General features: G+C 47.2%; 2 protein-coding genes and 1 non-coding gene across 9 annotated transcripts in view; all 3 read right to left on the bottom strand.

Moving 5' to 3' along the window:
* CHUK (component of inhibitor of nuclear factor kappa B kinase complex) overlaps positions 1–298 on the bottom strand; it is a 32922-nt gene extending 32624 nt beyond the window's left edge. The window contains exon 1 of one of the 4 annotated variants that reach the window (XM_087765912.1): positions 78–298. In XM_087765912.1, coding sequence (XP_087622038.1) covers positions 78–236 — 159 coding nt within the window. In that variant the 5' untranslated portion in view covers positions 237–298. The remainder of the gene's footprint in view (positions 1–77) is intronic. The other 3 variants (XM_087765908.1, XM_087765907.1, XM_087765911.1) reach the window with 3 other exon arrangements.
* Positions 293–16215, bottom strand: CWF19L1 (CWF19 like cell cycle control factor 1). Of its 4 annotated transcripts, XM_087765915.1 has the most exons (14): positions 16088–16215; positions 15872–15956; positions 15180–15258; positions 12837–12938; positions 11827–12041; positions 9710–9828; positions 8927–9011; positions 7886–8026; positions 5476–5587; positions 3714–3793; positions 2561–2770; positions 1635–1754; positions 603–700; positions 293–498 (listed from the first exon to the last, which is right to left on the bottom strand). In XM_087765915.1, exons 1-14 carry the CDS (start codon positions 16108–16110, stop codon positions 354–356), a joined length of 1614 nt encoding a protein of 537 aa, XP_087622041.1. In that variant the 5' UTR covers positions 16111–16215; the 3' UTR covers positions 293–353. The 4 variants fall into 4 exon arrangements, with proteins under 4 accessions (XP_087622041.1, XP_087622044.1, XP_087622042.1 ...); XM_087765918.1 differs by lacking the exons at positions 11827–12041; positions 12837–12938 and having other exon boundaries at positions 16088–16210; XM_087765916.1 differs by lacking the exons at positions 9710–9828; positions 11827–12041; positions 12837–12938; positions 16088–16215 and having other exon boundaries at positions 15872–15950.
* Positions 1924–2066, bottom strand: LOC148054742 (small nucleolar RNA SNORA12). The gene has a single exon (XR_015707134.1). It is a non-coding gene; the product is annotated as a small nucleolar RNA SNORA12 (small nucleolar RNA).
* Positions 16216–17659: the final 1444 nt, after the last annotated feature.

The raw sequence follows: 17659 nt of genomic DNA, 5'->3' as shown, positions 1-17659 counted from the left end.
GGACACAGCGCCGTCAGCCGCCCCGGCCCGGCCCTCCCCTCCCCGCCGCCGCCCGGCCCCGCTCCGCGCCGCCCCACCTGGTGCTGGTAGAGGCAGACGTTACCGAAGCCGCCGGTGCCCAGGCGGTCGCGCATCTCCCAGGGCCCGCAGCCGCCCGCCGGCTGCCCCCGCAGCGCCGCCCCGCCCGGGGCCCGCTCCGTGCCGCCGCCGGGCCCGGAGGGGCCGCCCCGCTCCATCGCGCCGCAGCCACTCGGCCCCACCGGCTCTCCGCCTTTATTACCGCGTCATCGCGCGCACGCCCGCCCGCCCGCCCGCCAATCGCCGCGCGTCCGCCGCCGCCGTCAGCGCCGCCGTCAGGCCCGGAGGGCGAAGTCGAAGGGCTGGAAGTCGCGGCGGAAGGCGCGGGCCTGCGCGGCCTCCTCCGCCCTCTCCGCCGCGCACCGCCGCCAGTCGGCCCGCTGCGGCAGCGCCAGCAGCGCCTCGCTCGCCAGCACCTCCCTGCAAGCACAGCCGGCGTCACCGCCGACGTCACGCGCCGGGCGTGCCGTCAGCGCCGCGCCCCGCGGGGCCGGGCGGGAGGGACGGGGGAAGAAGGCACCGACCTGCCGAAGTGCAGCGGGAAGCGGCCGCGGATGCGGTGGAAGAGCTTCTCCCCCGTGTCCAGCTCCACGTAGAAGTAGGGCGTCCCCGGCTGCGCCACCTGCGGGGGAAAGGGGCGGGGAGAGGGGAGCCTGCTGCGGACCCCCGCAGCCTCCTGCCAGCAAAGAGCAGGGTTTTTGGAAAAGAGCAGATATTTCCTAACAAGGGAGGCATTTCTTTAGAGAGGAAACTCGGCAAAACAAACCAACCGACGCAGAGACCCAAACTGCATCAGTGGCTGACGTCAAACTGCAACTTCCAAGGAACAATGAAGCGATGGATCGCTTTCCACTAGGATTGTCAGTTGAGGATGCATACAGGGCACTACTATAATATTTTTTGTAGTTTAATTCTGCAGTTACCACTACAGAGTCGTTAAATGAGAGAGCCAGGCAGTTCTGATCATTCTTAACCTGAGCTAAGCGATCCTGTACTAATACGACACACTTTTAGAGGAAGAAAAGCATGCAAAGAGACTACATTCACATTTCTTGGCGGAGAAATCAGCCTCTAAGCTTGCCAACATGGGTATCAATAGCTGCAATGGCTTACAAAGAGACAAGCATGCACACATGCTATTTCTGGCTCCTGCTGCAGATCAGGTCTCCCTGTGACCACTGAGCACAAAGAAAAACAAACCCTATGTCACTACTGACTCATTTCTCTGATGTAACAGGAAGATTTCTTTCAAATTCTTATCCAAGAGAACCTAAACCTACCTAATGTGCAGCGGCACTGAAAGAGGGTTGGTGTTTGGTATCAGAAGGAATGAATTCAGCAAGCCTTACACACAGCTGGAATAATTTTCAGATAAGCAATGCATCTGTCATTCACAGGAACTTCACTCGGAGCAGAATACATCTGGCACATCTCCAAATCAAGTCTACAATGGTCTGCCTCCAACAGCTTAACCCTACCACACACAGTGACCTTGGAAGGAAACAGCAGCCTAGACAGGACAGAGGGAAAGCAACAGGTAAAAACTTGTCGCATACTTGCGTGATATCTGAGTGCTCTGGAATTTCTAATAATTCAATCTGTTGTTCCTGTGCCTGTACAATAAAGGACTCTTTAATGTCTTCGGCAGTACAGTGGTCCAATGGGACAGGAATCACCTGGAGAGGGACGACAACATTTCCATAAAAAGAAGAAAAGACAAAACAAACCACTTGCAGAAAGCAATCAGTCCATCACTGGAGCTGGTATGCTCCTCAGTACTGCTCAGCATCATCAAACAAGACAGGTGAGCACCTGTCTGTACAGGCTTAAACTTATGAGATTTTTTTCTGTAGGAGCCGAACAAAAAGCTGAGAACTAAAAGCTTGAAAAAAGTTCTCAGCACAGCCTTCTCCTTTCTGATGTCTGTGGTAGTTTAAGGCCGGTCTGATACAGTTACAGATCTGCCAAATACAGAAACCACCACAATAAATCCCTAAATGACTGACACACAAGGACAATAAAAAAAAAAAACCAACATAACAAAACACCAAATCAAAGAGCTGGTACTGGTAGACAAAGACCAGAGTTCCACATATATCTTTAGATATTCAGCCTACTTCAGTTACAAACGAGCACCACCATTCGTGTGCCAGTGTGAGCCAATCACAGTCAGAGCAAGGTCTTCCAACTTATCTGAAAACCTTGTGGGCTTTTTAATCAGTTCCATGCAGGGAAAAGTGTTCCTCACCCACTCAACACAACCAACGGTGTGTTGCTGTAACAGGAAGAATTAAATTACTGTGGCAGAACCAGCACACCGGTTTTATTTTTGCTCTGGCTCTATCTGTGGGTAGGATGACTTCTCTCCATACTCTGGGAAGGCACAGAATAAAGAGGGAAATCTGAAGGTGAGCTTTCTCTTTCAATTCATTTGCAGATAAGGGCAAGTTTATATTCTCCCAGGGTGACACTAAAACCATACCTGTAACTGCAGATGCTGACTCCTATAGTTTCTTTCAAATAGGACATATCTCTTTCCCTTGCTTCTGAAAAATTCCTTTAGGGCAGACTTGTACTTGGTCACTTCTTCCACCACTTCTGAAGACAAGTCAACCACTGACTGATAGTGCCCAATAGGCAAAATCAAGACGTGATCAGGTAATAAGCCGCCTTTGGCCAGAGCAAGATAGCACTAGAGTGAAACAATACACACCAGTTACTCACTGCAAGCAACACTTACTTACCATGCTGTGGAAATATACTCTCCAACTGCATTCTGAGCATCCCCCAGCCTAGCAGTTCTGCCTCAGGAACAGGAAAGTCTTCTCCTCTATGTCACTTATTAGGGATTTTTTATTAGCAATTTATTAATTACTAGAGGAATGAAAAAGAGAGAGGGATTGCTAAAGGAAAAAAAAAAAAAAAAAAAAGAAAAATCCTTTGAATGCCAGGGAATGCCTTGTCTGCAGGAAAGCAGCTGAGTGAACTTCACCACTGTGGCTAGAACTTCTTGCTATGACAAGAAAATGCACTTGAAAATTGTTAAGAGCTTTTAAGATAAGCCCATGGACAAACCTGTCCCTGTAGCATTTTGAAGTGGATTATGCTATACAGGAGCAGTAACTTTAAGCAAAGTGAATATACCAGTGATTGAATTAATCTCCAAGATGTACTTCAAGATGTCAACTTTAAAGCTATCTTATCTTCTGTTCAATCTATATATAGCAAAACTGGAACCAATCATCCCAGGGAGATCTGGTATAACTCCAGACAGTGCATCATGCTGGCAAAGCAGGTCCCAGTTTACACTGAATTCATGCTGGAAAAGTTCTGCCAGATGGTAACATAAGCAAACCATGAGGGCTGGCACAGCAAAAAGTGTTCTGGCACCATAATCCAGCTCTGCTGCCAGAGCGAAACTGGGCCATGCTTAATTTTTTAAAAGACTTTATCTATATACTTAGGTCTTTTGTAGGGGACGTGCGAAGAAACTGAAAACAAAACCAAGAGTCAGCTTCAACTAAAGTTTTTTTTGTTGTTGTTTAAATTTAAAAGTGGAGATTGATATTTTATATTGCAGTGTCTTAGGCATGATTCTGCCATCACATAGCAAAGAACGTGCTACGGGTACTTACATGTGTGCCAATACTAACAACCAAGTGCTTCTCAACTTCTGGGCTGGCGAGGCAGAACCAGCAGGGCCCCGTGGGCTGTGCTTTATTGGGAGAGGAAAGAGAAAGAAGTGTTAGCACAAGGCTTATTTGTCAGAACAAGGAATGGAACAAGATCTGGAAGAGCTGTTATTTTCCAGACACCCTTCCCAACTGACAAAGTGCTGAAGATGTCAGAAGGACACAGCTCCTGGAAGCAGATCTGGTCAGAGAACTGGTGCCTCTAGGAAATTCCAGCAAGGGAGTAGGTGGCAGCAGTCACACCCTTGCTGATTGCTATTCTCATTGAGAGCTCTAATTTAATGAAGAGCACTAATTCCTGGGAATTTAGTGGTTACAGCTCACCAATAAGAAAGCACCAGCAAATTTAAACAAGAAAATCAAAATGAGGTAAAATTACTGCATAGGTACAGACCAGGACAGATGCTGTCAAACACACTTGTCAGTTCTGGTCTATTCATCACACTCAAAACACCTGGATTCACACCCAAATTGTGATACCTGAGCTGACCTTTAATATAAGGTGACAGCATTGATAAGCTAGGCCTCTCCTTAGAGTCAAACACTATATTCACATCATCTGCAGGTTGTGTACAAGAATAGACAAGCAGCTTTGCAAATGCAATAAACATGACGGGGCTCTCCCAAGAACTGTAGGAAACCGAACATCCAATTCTGGGGTTCATTTCTGAGCAAAACAGTGTAACAAGGCTCTCTTCTCATGCCATCAAACTCCAGAAGACTTTGGAAGTTCTAAGAATATGCAAAATGGCACATTATGTCCTACAGAAGTGATGGGGGAAAACAAGAAAAAACACACACATTCTTTCATCAAAACTTACTGCCATTACAGCCAGTTGTGCCTCTGCAGGCATGTATGGCGCAATGACACCGCGCTTGTCTTAGCATAAAGTAATTTAGCCTGTAGAACTGTTACGTGCAAGGACTATGCAAAGGGCTTGGAAATCCAATAAATAAAAACTGAACAACTTAGTCTCACATAACAAAGGCAACCAGACTTATCTACCAGAGGCATTTTTGAAGACTATCTTCTTCTACTATATTCTAGCCCTGAGAATAGCTTTCACAGAAACAAAGGGGGAAGGCCAACACCTACATCTGCATTTTAAGCTCAAATTTCTTTATAACTGAAACCAACATTTCTAAAGATACATGCTTGCAATAACACTGTCACTGAGAAGTCACAATCCTTAAAGACTTCATTTCAATTTCTTCAAGTCAGACAAACTCTGATGAGATTTACAGCACAGAAATACAGAGGTAACAGAAGGGCTTCCTCCCTTCCCAGTTCATTAATACTTCATGAATTCACAGCACAGAACAACTGAAGTGGTGTTTCAAGAACTCATCAGCACTGTGATCCAGTCTCTCGCAGTCCCTCTGAATGGAAACATGCTGCTTTGTGCAACTGCTTGTTATCATGTTCCAAGGCCAGTCTGGTTCAGAGGGTAAATGGCATCAGCCCAGCTGCAACCACCACAGATCCAACTAGCTTTTAAACTATGCTTTTGACTTTTCTTTCACCTATTGATTGCCAGGTTTGTAGGAAACAAGGGACTCTTCATTCGTCTGTATTCGCACAGAACCTAGAATAGTGACACAGCACAGTGGCAAGCTGACGTACAGCTTAACAGATTGAGAAAAACAAAGAGATGGTCCAATGCCTCACAGGAAGAGCACAGGAAAAAAGCCTCTGTATACTTACGGGGTTTTTTGGCTTGCTTAGGTTGGGAGTTCCCTCTCTCTTTCCCATCTGAGGGACGTTTCTTTCCTTGATGCTTGTTCAAATCAAAGAAAAACTGACAAGCTGGTTCTTCCTGTTTAGAAAATGAAAACCAAAGCCGATTATAACTGCATCCTGAAGAGTCAGAGTATTTACAAGAATTTGCTTTTTCCTGAAGAGGTGCGTAACCACCTTTGAAAAGCGTCAACAGCTAAAGCATCAATATCCTGGAGCAGAATGAATTGAGCTCTCCCAGTAATGCAGCACACTTTGCCTGCCTGGATACACAGCCTCAGCAAGGGAAAAATTCTGGGAGAGCTGCCCCAAATTGCTACATTCTCCTATTTAGCCTTATGCTGAACATTCAGATTCCTTGATTTTATGGATTATTCAAATATCTTTTTCACTTGACAGCCAGCACCAAAAGAATGTCTTTATTTCATATAGATGTTAACCTCTCAACAGACTCACATAGAGGCTGAAACCACTTGGCTAAGTGGCAACGTAAGGCAAAATGCCACTAGAAGGCTTTAATGCTGCAGAGGAAAGCACTTGGGAAAAGGATGGCAAAGAGCAGGGCTGCTCGTGCAAGCTTAGCTTGGCTCCCGCACGGGAGCACAACTGCAGCCTAAAACCCAGCCTGCACTGTTAGAACTGGCACGTACAGCAGAAGTGTTTTTCCCAGTAAACTTAGCAAGCTCTTGTGCCTGCCATCAATTGTATAGTTCAGCTCAAAGGTACAAGGAGTTTTGCTTCTATCCAGCTATTGACTGATGGGTGTGTTAAAAGCCTTGTTGCCAGGAGTTGAACACCACAGCAAGTCTCAGCTGGGAGACAGGAGGTTGTCCCAGCTAAAGGGATCAGGAGGTGTCTGTCATCCTTGTGCCCACCCACGCTGTCAGCTGGAAGAAGCCAGCCCTTTGCTCTGTGTGCATGCTCCAGGGAGAAAGGCTGGTGAGCAGTGCTTGCACTTCCTACCTGACACACTGGTTCAGCAAAGCCTACTTCAACTCTAATCTCAGGCTCAGTATTTCTCCTCCCCACAATGATTTCCCAATTTGGTTTCCCTACATTACCATAAGATATACAGGCACAGCTGTTCATGTGTGCACATTAGCGGAGTATCTCACAATGCTTACAGGGCAAAACATGCTCTGCACAGGGAAATAATGTGAGTCTCTACACCGATGAACACAACCCACTTGTCTGATGATCAGATTACAAAGTTGGGGATTTCAGAGCTTCTGACACAAACAGCTCAATGTTCAGGCCCCAGGAAGGAACTCTTCTGCCCTCAGGTGGCAAGCAATCGATATTTAAAAGAGCACGGAGTTGGTAACTTAGGACACGTGAGGGAAAAAAAAAAACCAACAGTACCCAACACCTGGCTCACAGACATTGAGGGATACAGTGGAAATGCAACATCAAAAAAAGTAGACTGCTGGCTACTCAGGTGCTAAGGCAGAAAACTGGAGGCCAACTGCAAAGGACTAATTTGTGGTCTACAAGCTTAGAAAGAGTAAGACCATGTGTGCTGAGGTGCCCATAGGGGACAGTCCTGACAAGCAAGCAGATCTAACTACAGCATCACCATGCAGACCTGCAGGAAGAATCATAGAATGGTTTGGGTTGGAAGGGACCTTTAAAGGTCATCTAGTGCTACCCTCCTGGAATGAGCAGGGACATCTTCAACTAGATCAGGTTGCTCAGAGCCCCATCAAACCTGACCTTGAATGTTTCCAGGGATGGGGCATCTACCACCTCTCTGGGCAATCTCTTCCAGTGTTTCACCACCCTCATTGTAGAACATTTCTTCCTTATCTAAATCTACCCTCTTTTAGTTTAAAACCATTACCCCTTGTCCTATCGCTACAGGCTCTAGTAAAAAGTCTGTCCTTATCTTTCTTATAAGCCCCCTTTACGTATTGAAAGGCCACAATAAGGTCTCCCCGCAGCCTTCTCTTCTCCAGGCTGAACAACCCCAACTCTCTCAGCCTTTCCTCATAGGAGAGGTGTTCCAGCCCTCTGGTCATTTTTGTGGTCTCCTCTGGACCCACTCCACCAGGTCCATGTCTTTCCTGAGGACCCCAGAGCTGAACACAGTGCTCCAGGTGGGGTCTTACCAGAGTGGAGGGGCAGAATCACCTCCCTTTACCTTCTGGCCACACTGCTTTGGATGCAGCCCAAGTTACAATTGGCTTAAGAAGGGGCAAACTGTAACAAACTCCTGTGCATTGCATCTATACAATTTGGTTGATGCAAATTGTTTACAAAGAACCCTGCAGTGTTTTGGACAGAAACATTCGAAGGTTAAAGCCAAACGCTGTTCTAAAGCTCCCTGAACACAGAGAGTGAAACCAGAGTGCACACATGAAGGAGAAGGTAGTGGTACCTCTGCACACAGGGGTGCTTTGGTCTTCTGTGTCTCCTTCCGCGATTTTCGGTATGGATTTTCAGTGACATCCTGTGGCTGTTTCACCAGCTCTGCAGGGTCCATCAAGCTCATCGGCACAATGCTGAAGGCGTAGAGATACTAGAACAAAGACAGACAGCTCAAATGCAAGAAGCTTTTGCCATGACTGCAACTCTGAAGAGGTCAGCTGCAACCTAAGCCACCTCGAAATGGTAACACACAGCTTAGCACTACAAGAATTCAGCAAATCAGTGTTTTAAGTTAAGGCAGGACATGAAAAACACACTGTCTGTTCCAGTCTCCCACCCAGTGCAACCAAGAGTTTATGGACTGCTTCCAAGTTGCTCACTCCTTTCACTTTAAGAAAAGATCTTTTTGAAAAGCAGCAGTGTATCCTACTTGAAAAAGAAATGACCTTGATCCTTGCCTGTTTCCAGACCCTCTATCTGTCCAGAACAGATAGACCTTTTTTGTTGACCTTTGTTGTCCAGACTCTTGGACCTTTTTTGTTACTAGGCCTGGTTCCTATGCCTTCTTAATCACTAGCAACCTCTCCTTCTATACCAATATTCTGTAACTTTCTTAAGGGGAGAAGAGAAACAGGTTAAAAAAAAAAAAAAAAGAGCCCCTTCCCATCCCAGAAGTTAGTAATTTTCAGTGATTTGCAAGGGCTCCTTCAGAATTTCACTTCCTTCTTAAAGCAGGCCATGTGAAGAGAAAACATATAAAGCAGCTGGGGAAGAGGAATGAATGGCAGCTTTCTAACCACTTTCCTCTGCAGCTGTTTTCACAGATACATGCCATTTGACCAGGTAGAGAAGAACAACGGTGCCTCAGAACACATCTTGCAGCCCTTACCCTTCTGACACAATGGGCAAATGGTATCTGTTACTCAAGTGAGACAGATCCCTCTAGCCAAGCTTTTAAGTGATCAACACTGTCCTCTAGCTAGCCAGAGCTGGGCTTACTGCCCTATTACTTGTACTTGAGAAAAGAAGAAAAATTCAAGAGTGTCAGTACCTTTTTCTTGCTTGTATTGCCAACATCAGCAAGTGCAATAAACCTCGTCACATGCTGTGGGGTCTCCTGTAGCACTGTGTGATTTCTGTAAGGAAGCAAAACGTGATTGTACTGGCATATAGAATATAAAAAAGGACAGTGGGAAAACCACGTGTCCTCCATGAAGCTACTCAGACAGCATGTCAGCCACATAGTCTTCGCCCAAGAACAAGGAGCCTTAACTCATGAGATCTAACAGCAAACAGCTAAACAGACCAAAATGACATCTCACTGCAGTCCAAATACAGAGATGGATGACAATTCACTAGTCAGAAAACGGCTACACCTTTAAAGTGTTTCCTGTGGAAAGGATAATCTTACCCAACGTTAACATTACAGCCTTAGTTTTATTTGTAGGCTGTTTGACACCTACCTTACATTACTAGTCACATTTTATATACAAAGTTATGACTGAAAACACCAGTCTCTTCACCACACAAGAGCTTTTCCACAATACATTTTCAGAGGTACACCCCTGAATTAGGCTGAACACTGTTTAAATGCAACTAAGGGCAACTAACTTGGCATCAGATTCACAGCAATGTACTCGGACAGGTATTGTCAGCAATGGCACAGTTGTCAAGCCAGCAGGAATTATGGTAATAAGATGCATCTGAGAAACAATCTTGACCCTGTGTTGGGTCTGGATGACTTCATAAAATTATTTTAAAGTTGTCTGCCTGTATTCTTTAAAAATTGAACTCTTATTAGAAAATAAATGAGATTTCACATGGTCTTACAAACCTGTAAGGAAGTCTTTCATAATAGGCCTTCTCCAGGGCAGCAAAGTGATACCTTGGTTTGAGATTTGCAGCTAGATCAGATACTAGCTTGGAGCCACATTTCTTGGTATCTATTTCTCCCTACAAAACACAAACCAAGTTTTATTTAAAAAAACCTGTCAGACTGCTGTGAAAAGAAACAGTTTTATACAGAACTGCATGCTGGAAATGTAGAGACTGACTATAGTGTTTGCCATTCCCTGGAAATGGAAAAAAAAGCCAAAAGGGCTTGATCTCCTATTGCCTACTCATTTATTCCATTCTGTGTGCTCAGGGTTTGCATCCACTCATTTAATCAATCCAAGTTTGTCATATTTTTCTTCTCTTGGTCTTGTGAAGCCAGGGCAGCACAGAGTGAGTTTGGCAAACACCAACAGATGTCAAAATCATTAAGATAAGTTTTGACCACATGCCCAGAGTGCCAAAGTTTTAGTGCATGAGTCAAGCAAATAGGAAAGCTCTGAGGTTTCCTTAGGAGGGAAAATTTTATCCCACTCCCATCCCTGAGAAGTGAGAGCAAAAGAAAACACAACTAAAGAGCAGACTTCAAACAATTTCCTTGGGTGAAGGCTCTTGTGCTGTCTTTTTCCTATTAACCTTAGACTGAGAAGTGAAGTAGAGAAGGAGAATGGCAGGGGAAGAGAGAAGTTCAGAAATAGCCTACATCTGTTACCTTGTTATCTTTGGTAAAAGCACTGGGAACGGGACTCTGACCTGGCAGGCACCTGTCACTCGCAACAGGTGACACATCACATCATCACCTGTCACATCTTCATTGCAGCAGCAGGACAGGCACTAACCCACCCTCAAGAAAGCAGTTTTCCTCTCTGTGCTCCCTCGTGCTGCCCTTGCAGTGGGCATGGCAGAGGGGAACCCAGCAGTGCCTGCACCGAGGGCTGGCTGCTTCCAGTCCCACTGAAGATGCCCAGAGCTACGAAGCATCTCAGGAAAAGGAAACCCACAAACTTCTTCAGGGAGTCAATTCTCATCCATGCAATTTAGCTTCTCACACTGCTTTTGCTGAAAGAGAAACTTCAGGTGACAAAGAGCAAGAGACCTAATTGTTCATTCCTCAAACTTCCTGCTTTGAGTGATGGGATTTCAGGGTCTCAATGCACAAGGGAATCTCCAAGACTTATTACTGTAATCCTCAGGTGATAAAGTACACACTCATATTTGAATATAATCACTATTAATATACTCCTCTGTTAATCCAAGTGAGTATGTTCTCAGCAAATTCATGCTGAGGGAAGCTAAGTGTGGAATGATACACTGAACTACTACAGAGAATCACCATGGGAATTTTAGGACCCAAGTTTTCTTTTTAAGCCAGAACATCCCTACAACTTGTTTCTCTCTAACTCCCTAGGCTAGTGGGGTTGGTTTTTTGGTGGGGGGAGATGAGGGAGGGTTCTTTATGCTTTTAGACTGAGGATCGTATCTCTTTTTGGATGTCGGAGGATACTGAGAGGAAGCAAAAAGTGTACTTTTGCCATGATATGTGGCCTTGCTCTCCAGGAAGGTTTCAGATCGCCTGAACTTATGACTGGAAAAATCACTTCTGCTGAGGAACATTAACAACTGAAAACTGGACACAAACAAAACAACATCCTCAAAATCCAGACACAGGAAGAACCAGACCATTTAGTACAGTTGACTGATACTTGAGGAAATAAACACCAAAATGCTTAAAAAGTTTTGAAGGGGGCAGAAAGAACAACTTAATGTCAAGTGGTATTGAAGATGCTTAGAGCACACCATTCTACATCAGAGACTTGCAGCTTTGTTTCACAGCAGCTGCAACCAACTGAATTCAGAGCAACATTTGTGATCAGATGAAAGCTATTGACTCTGATTTTTCAGGCAGGGACAGATAAAACACCCTGAAGTTTCACAAATCCCCTTCCCCACGGGTCCTTCTTCTCTGAAGAACCAGAACATCCGCTGTCCGTTTTTTAGTTTCAGCTTTCTCAATCACTCAGAGATGGCCCAATAGCCCAAACTGCTGCAGCAAGCAGAAAGGCCATCCTTTGTTAAATCCATCTGGAAACCCATTCCACCAAAAAACAGAACACTTACCGCACTGTTGGCAAAAGTCCCCACATCTCTGGGCCAGGGGGATGTCAACAATATATCCACACCTTTGAAGTTTGGGGTTGATAACAAAGATGTTTTTAATTCTGCCACATCCTTTGCGCTAAAACTGTAGGCAGGAGCTGGCTCATCCTGGGACTCGGTACCACTCAGGTATGCGATCTGCAGTCCAGAAGTACCACTGTAAAGACCTCGACGGCCTGCATTAATACACAGGCACGCCCTTGAGATGTAGACATTGCAAGTAATCTAGTCACGTCATAGACAGACGACCAAATTCAGCAGTCCTGCCTTACTTCTACTGAAACTATCCTTACAAACAGCTAATTTTCTGTTCCCATAAACTGCGGTAAAGACATGTTTTAGCACAATGGCTTGAACCCTGCCTACAGTGAAGAAGTTGTTCAGACAACTCCCAGTCTTCTCTCCTCACTGCTATCTTGCTTCCCAAAAATCAATCCATATCAAAAGCTCAGTATGAAGGCTGAGTAAAAAAGGCCAACTGCAAGTGCCTTTACTTGTTATGTTTTTTGTCAGGTGGTATTCTAGAAAGAAACTATTTTTTTCTTTTAGCTTTGCTACAGCCTCATTACCTTTAAAGATGACACTTCTTACCTCTGCTACTCCAGTACAGCCTCAGAGCATAGCAAAATCATATTTCAAGTAGGAAACCTTCCCCATACAAAGACAGGCATGCTAGGGGAATAAGATCTTCTCAAAGAACAGGCTCTTTCAACCACTCTTCCTTTTGATTATCAAGCTCAGTGTTAGAAAACAACAACAAAAAAAGCAGGGTTCTCTTTCACATTTTACATAGCAGATTGTATCAGCCTTTCAACATAGAGTCCAACTCCAGTCTGAACCCCAGAATAAGAAATACCACCTGAAAATTTCCAGAAAAAGTAAGGGCTCTGAAGTGGGAAGATCAGCAAACATTCATGAAAGCACCACCAGGCAAATGCAAATCCCTTGTCACAAATCACCTGCAGCCTTACCTAAATAAGTGATGTTCTCAGCTAATTCGCAGCCACTGACATCTGGAAAATAGCTTACAGTCTCTTGGTCATTAGCGCCAAGCACATAGGTTGGAATTGGAGCTGCAGAAGAAAACCACATGCACTCAGTCTGCTTTAATTCAAGTACATTAGCACAAGTTCAGTCCACATTTACTAGGAATCACAGTGGGTCCCATCCATTCTTACAGACCCCACCACCACTCCTTTGCAGTGTGCTGAGAAGCAATAAGCACAGAACAAGAAATCTTCCTTCAAAATAAGTCCCCAAGCCTGCTGTTTCCACAGATGCATATGGCACCAGCAGAGAATAACCTCTGCTTTAACTACAACTCACTCCACTGCCTACATAAGAAGATCAGCTCCTAAATGATCCATAGCCCTAAAAACATGAGAGTCTTCCCTACGGCAATGCTAAGTAAATACAGGGACACCTGGTGATTCAGTTTAAGTTGATCTAAATTCACATGGCTATTGAAAAACTGCAAACCATTGATGTTTTAGGGGAAAAGCTCAAGTTAATCAGCTCTTTGATTCACTTGGTAGAAAAACTTGCTGCATGACTTCACCTAGAACTGGTGGATATAATAAAAAAAAGCAATGGGAAGTACCAATTTTAATTTCTCTATGGCTAGGTGCTCAATAAAATTTGATTTCTCCAAACAGCATAAGTCAAATCTTTTCAAGCTATTAAAAGTTAGAAAAAGCAATGAGCGATGTCAGAGACACCTCTTGTACATTTCCTGGCAGACCAGTACACTAGTAAGCTGGTCAACAGTTCACCTGGTCAGCAGGTCCTAAGTTTTTCCCTGAATAAAAACCAGCAATAGTTTCCTATTTAAGAAGGGAGAGCAGCAGCAATACAGCAGCTCTGCTACAGCTGTTGTTAGACTGTTGCTTTAAGTTACACCTCCCACAGTCAGAAGATATAGGAGATTGCTTTTAATTGCAGAGCAGAGTTTGAAAACCTTATGAATGGCTTAAAACCAAAATGAAGTGACATGAATCTTGTTTGTATCTATGTGTGTATAGGTGAGGTTATAAGCTACAGATTTTTTCAACAGTTCAAAGGGTAAAGACAATTCAAGCAAGGATGAACAAAAATGCATCAGTCCAGGGAAGATTTTGCTGTTAACACTCGCTCTTCTCCCTGCACGCACAGGAGAGCTTCCTCAGGGAGCAAAGTTTAAACCAGTAACAATTCTCCTTATATTCTCATAGCAACAAGAACACAAGGCCGCATGCCTCACCATGGTAAGTCCTCAGCCACAAGCAGCAAAGGGGGCAGTCTTTGTCCAGATGCAGAAACAAGTGGGGGATAACTGAGGAGCGACAGAGCAGCAGAGAGGAACTGGAAAGCAAGAGTCTCAGCTCCTTTCTGGCTTGCCTCACGCCAGGGGCAAGAGCCTGAGTAGCACTGAAGAGGAAAGAGGAACACTACAGACGCTCGTGAGGTAGCATCTCCATTACAAGACGGGTGTGGAAAGAGGCAGAGAAGTCCACGTAGGACTTTTCATATCCATGGCTAGGAAAACGTGGGAAAAAGCACAAGGGTTGCAGGGACCAAGGAGAAACAGGCAAACCCTGCTCCTTTGGAAAGCCTTCTGATCTCCATAGCTGAAGAACAGAGACGCTCAGCCCACTAGCACCTCTGCTTTCCCCTTTCTCCTCAGGCCTGAGTGCAGGGAGGGGAAGAACAGCACTCTTACACACCGTGGAGAGGTCTGTGGTGGAAGCGTGAAGGTGAGCGTGAACAGGGAACGACGGCGAATTTCTGCGAGGAAAGCACCAGGAGCGGCAGAAGCAGGGCTACACACTGGCCGGTGTGCTGGGATCCCATGGTCTGCTGACCGAAGCATCAAAACATCTATGTACAGCTTCTCAGGCTAGCCAGGCTGAGAAAACAAGGACTGCCTCACATGGCAGCCTGCAGGCTGAAACTGTAAGGAGGTGATGGTAGGAACAGAAGTGGAACCATAAGGCATCCAGGCAAGGAGAGAGAAGACCCTGACACCAATTAGCAGCATCCTATCTCTTTCCTATGACTGCAAACAGTGCTGGCCAGAGGACCCAGGCACAGGCCCAAATTGTGGCCAGGCCACATGCATCTTCTTGCTCCTGAGTCTGAGAGCATGACAGAAATTAGTTTTGTTTTAAAACAAACTCATCTTTCCCTCCTGTGTGGAGTTTTCCTGAGTTTAACTGCTTTAGCATTACACCATTTAACTGCGACTTCTGAATTCAAAAGCACACTGTGATAAGACAGCGAAGTGGGTCGTGAAATAATGCAATCACCAGCATCCAGAGTGACAATGCCTTCCTTACCTTTCTTGGCCCCTGTGCGATACTCTGCCCATTCTGTCTCTGAAGTAGAGCCAAAAAAATTCCCAACGCACAAAAGCATCTAAAAACATTAGATAAAGTGAGAGTTGCCATTTGACCAAAGACAGAACACACGCAACTTTTTTGCTGATATGCTGTTTTGTCACAACACTGTGACATGCATCACTTCAACAGCATTTTGTTCAGTATCGTAAAGAAGTTCCTCTATGTTTATCTGTGTCCAGTATTAAACACATTAACAGCAACATTAATGGGTTTAAACGTGACAAAGTGGTAGTTGTTCTTCCGCACTCTCTGCCCACAGATTACAGATCCTCCCAACACTGTGGTGCTGGACAAGGAGGGCTGAGGGGGTGCAAAGCCCCCTCCACCGGCCCGTTCCTACACCGAGCAGAGAGAGGAGGCTGACGGCCCTAGAGGGACACGGCTCCGGTCAGCAACGCCAGCCCAAGCACCCCCAGCACATCCCCTCCACACGAAACCCACCCAGGAACTTCTCCCGTGCCACCCCGGGAAGGCTCCTGACCTGAGCAATCCCAACGGCCCTGCTCACCCGCGGGACGGGTACGGAAACCCCAGGCAGAACAGCCTCGCTCACCCCCACCCAGTACCCCGCAGGGAACGGAGCGGGGCACCTCACGCCCGGTCCCCCCCCCAGCCCTCCGGAGCCTTACGTCGAAGCGCCCGCTCTTGCTCTGGATGGCCCGAACCCGCCCGAAGAGCGACTCCAGCCGCCCCTCCACGTCGCCACACGCCAGCCTGCGGGACACAGCGCGTCAGCAGCAACCTCCACAGCCCCGCCGTGCCTCAGCGGCCTCCTTCCCCGCGGCCGGCCGGCCGGCCAGCTGCCCCCCGCCCCACCCCACCCCACCCCACCCCGCCACACTCACACACGCAGCTGCACAGCCGCCATGCCAGAAGTGCTCGACCCAAACAGACGCCGCCGCCGCCGCCGCCGCGCCCCGAACCTCCCGCCGCTTCCGGGTGCACCGCCCAAAGCGCTCCGCCGTCGCTTCCGGGTGCGTCGCCCAAAGCGCTCCGCTGTCACTTCTTGGGAGAACGGCGGTGTCTGGGCGGGAACGAGTGGGCTGGTCAGGGACAGGCCGCCCGGAGCTGTTCCTGTCGCGGGCTGGCACCCACCAGGGCTGCAGGAGCCGCCTGGCGTCCGTGCGGGGCCACTCTCCGTTGTCTTGGGAAGGTCCCAGCAACGGAGAAGGTTCCCGAGGGCTGGAGAAGCGCAAATGTCGCCCCTGCCTTCCAGAAGGGCAAGAAGGAGGATCTGGGGAACTGCTGGGCAGACGGGCCTCGCTGCGGTCCCTGGGAAGGAGGTGGAACAACCAGCCCTGGAAACCATCTCCAGGTACATGAAGGACAGGAAGGTGATCAGGAGGAATCTGCATGGATTTACGGAGGGGAAATCACGCTTCTCCAGCCTGATTGTCTTCTATAGTGAGGTGGCTGCCTTCCTTCATGTAGCTAAGTAGGAGTTCAGCATACAGTCAGCATATCTAGGTGAAAGTTCACAGCTTGCAGTCTAAGGCTTCAGCAGCTCTTTGGATTCTTATTTGAGCTAAAAAGTGACTTCTACAACAAGATGATCATTGGAGGTGCCTTCCAACCCGAGCTTCTCTATGATCTATGAGTCTATGAGTCAGTGGAGCGGGTTGACCTCTGCTAACAGCCAAGCACCCACAGAGCTGCTCGCTCACTCCCCTCTTCCCCAGGACAGGTGGAAAATAGGTGGTGGTAAGATGACTCATGGATCGAGATAAAGACAGTTTAATAGGTGAAGGAAAAGCTGTGTGCACAAACAATGCAAAATAAGGAATTTTTTTTCACTGCTTCCCATCAGCAGGCTGATGTTAAGGCTGATGTTCTGGGAAGCAGGGCCTCAGCACACACAGCGTTTCCTTGGGAAGTCCAGTGTCATCACTGCAATTGTCCCCCCTGTCCTCCTCCTTTTCTTCAGCTGGTGCTGGGGCAGGCTGGCTCTGACTGCCCACTGGATGCTGTAACGGGAGGCAGGAAGGTCCGCATATCCACCCATGATCCCCAACCTGGAGAAGCCCCAGCCCTGGAACGCTTCCCTCCCAGGGTACACAATGGCTCTGCCACCACGCCTGCCCCTAGCCAGGCCCTGCCTGGCCTTGCACCTGGCCCTAGACCTCTGACCAGTGCCTGGCTCCACATAGCCATCACACTCCTGCTGCTCTCCAGTGTCCCCCGGGGAGAAGCACCGGCAGCAGGTCCTGCAGGCGGCAGGCTGGGAGCAAGCAGCTGCTGCTGTGACCACCAAGGACAAAGCGGCCTGAGCGGGACAGTAGCCGGCAGAGCTCCCTAGCCTGGTCCCCTCTCATCACACCCCACCTCTGCTCTCTTGAGACTAGTTAGCCAAGGAGTCGGTTATGAATGATTTGAGCTCTCCCTGTGACACAGCAGCCTCTGCCCACCTGGATGCACAG

Source organism: Nipponia nippon, unplaced genomic scaffold, assembly GCF_047370975.1.
Source record: "Nipponia nippon isolate SJK-2023a ecotype South Korea unplaced genomic scaffold, ASM4737097v1 scaffold_3, whole genome shotgun sequence".
Classification (NCBI taxonomy): domain Eukaryota; kingdom Metazoa; phylum Chordata; class Aves; order Pelecaniformes; family Threskiornithidae; genus Nipponia; species Nipponia nippon.
Note: the sequence above shows the minus strand (reverse complement) of the source record. Positions and strands in the feature narration are given on the sequence as shown.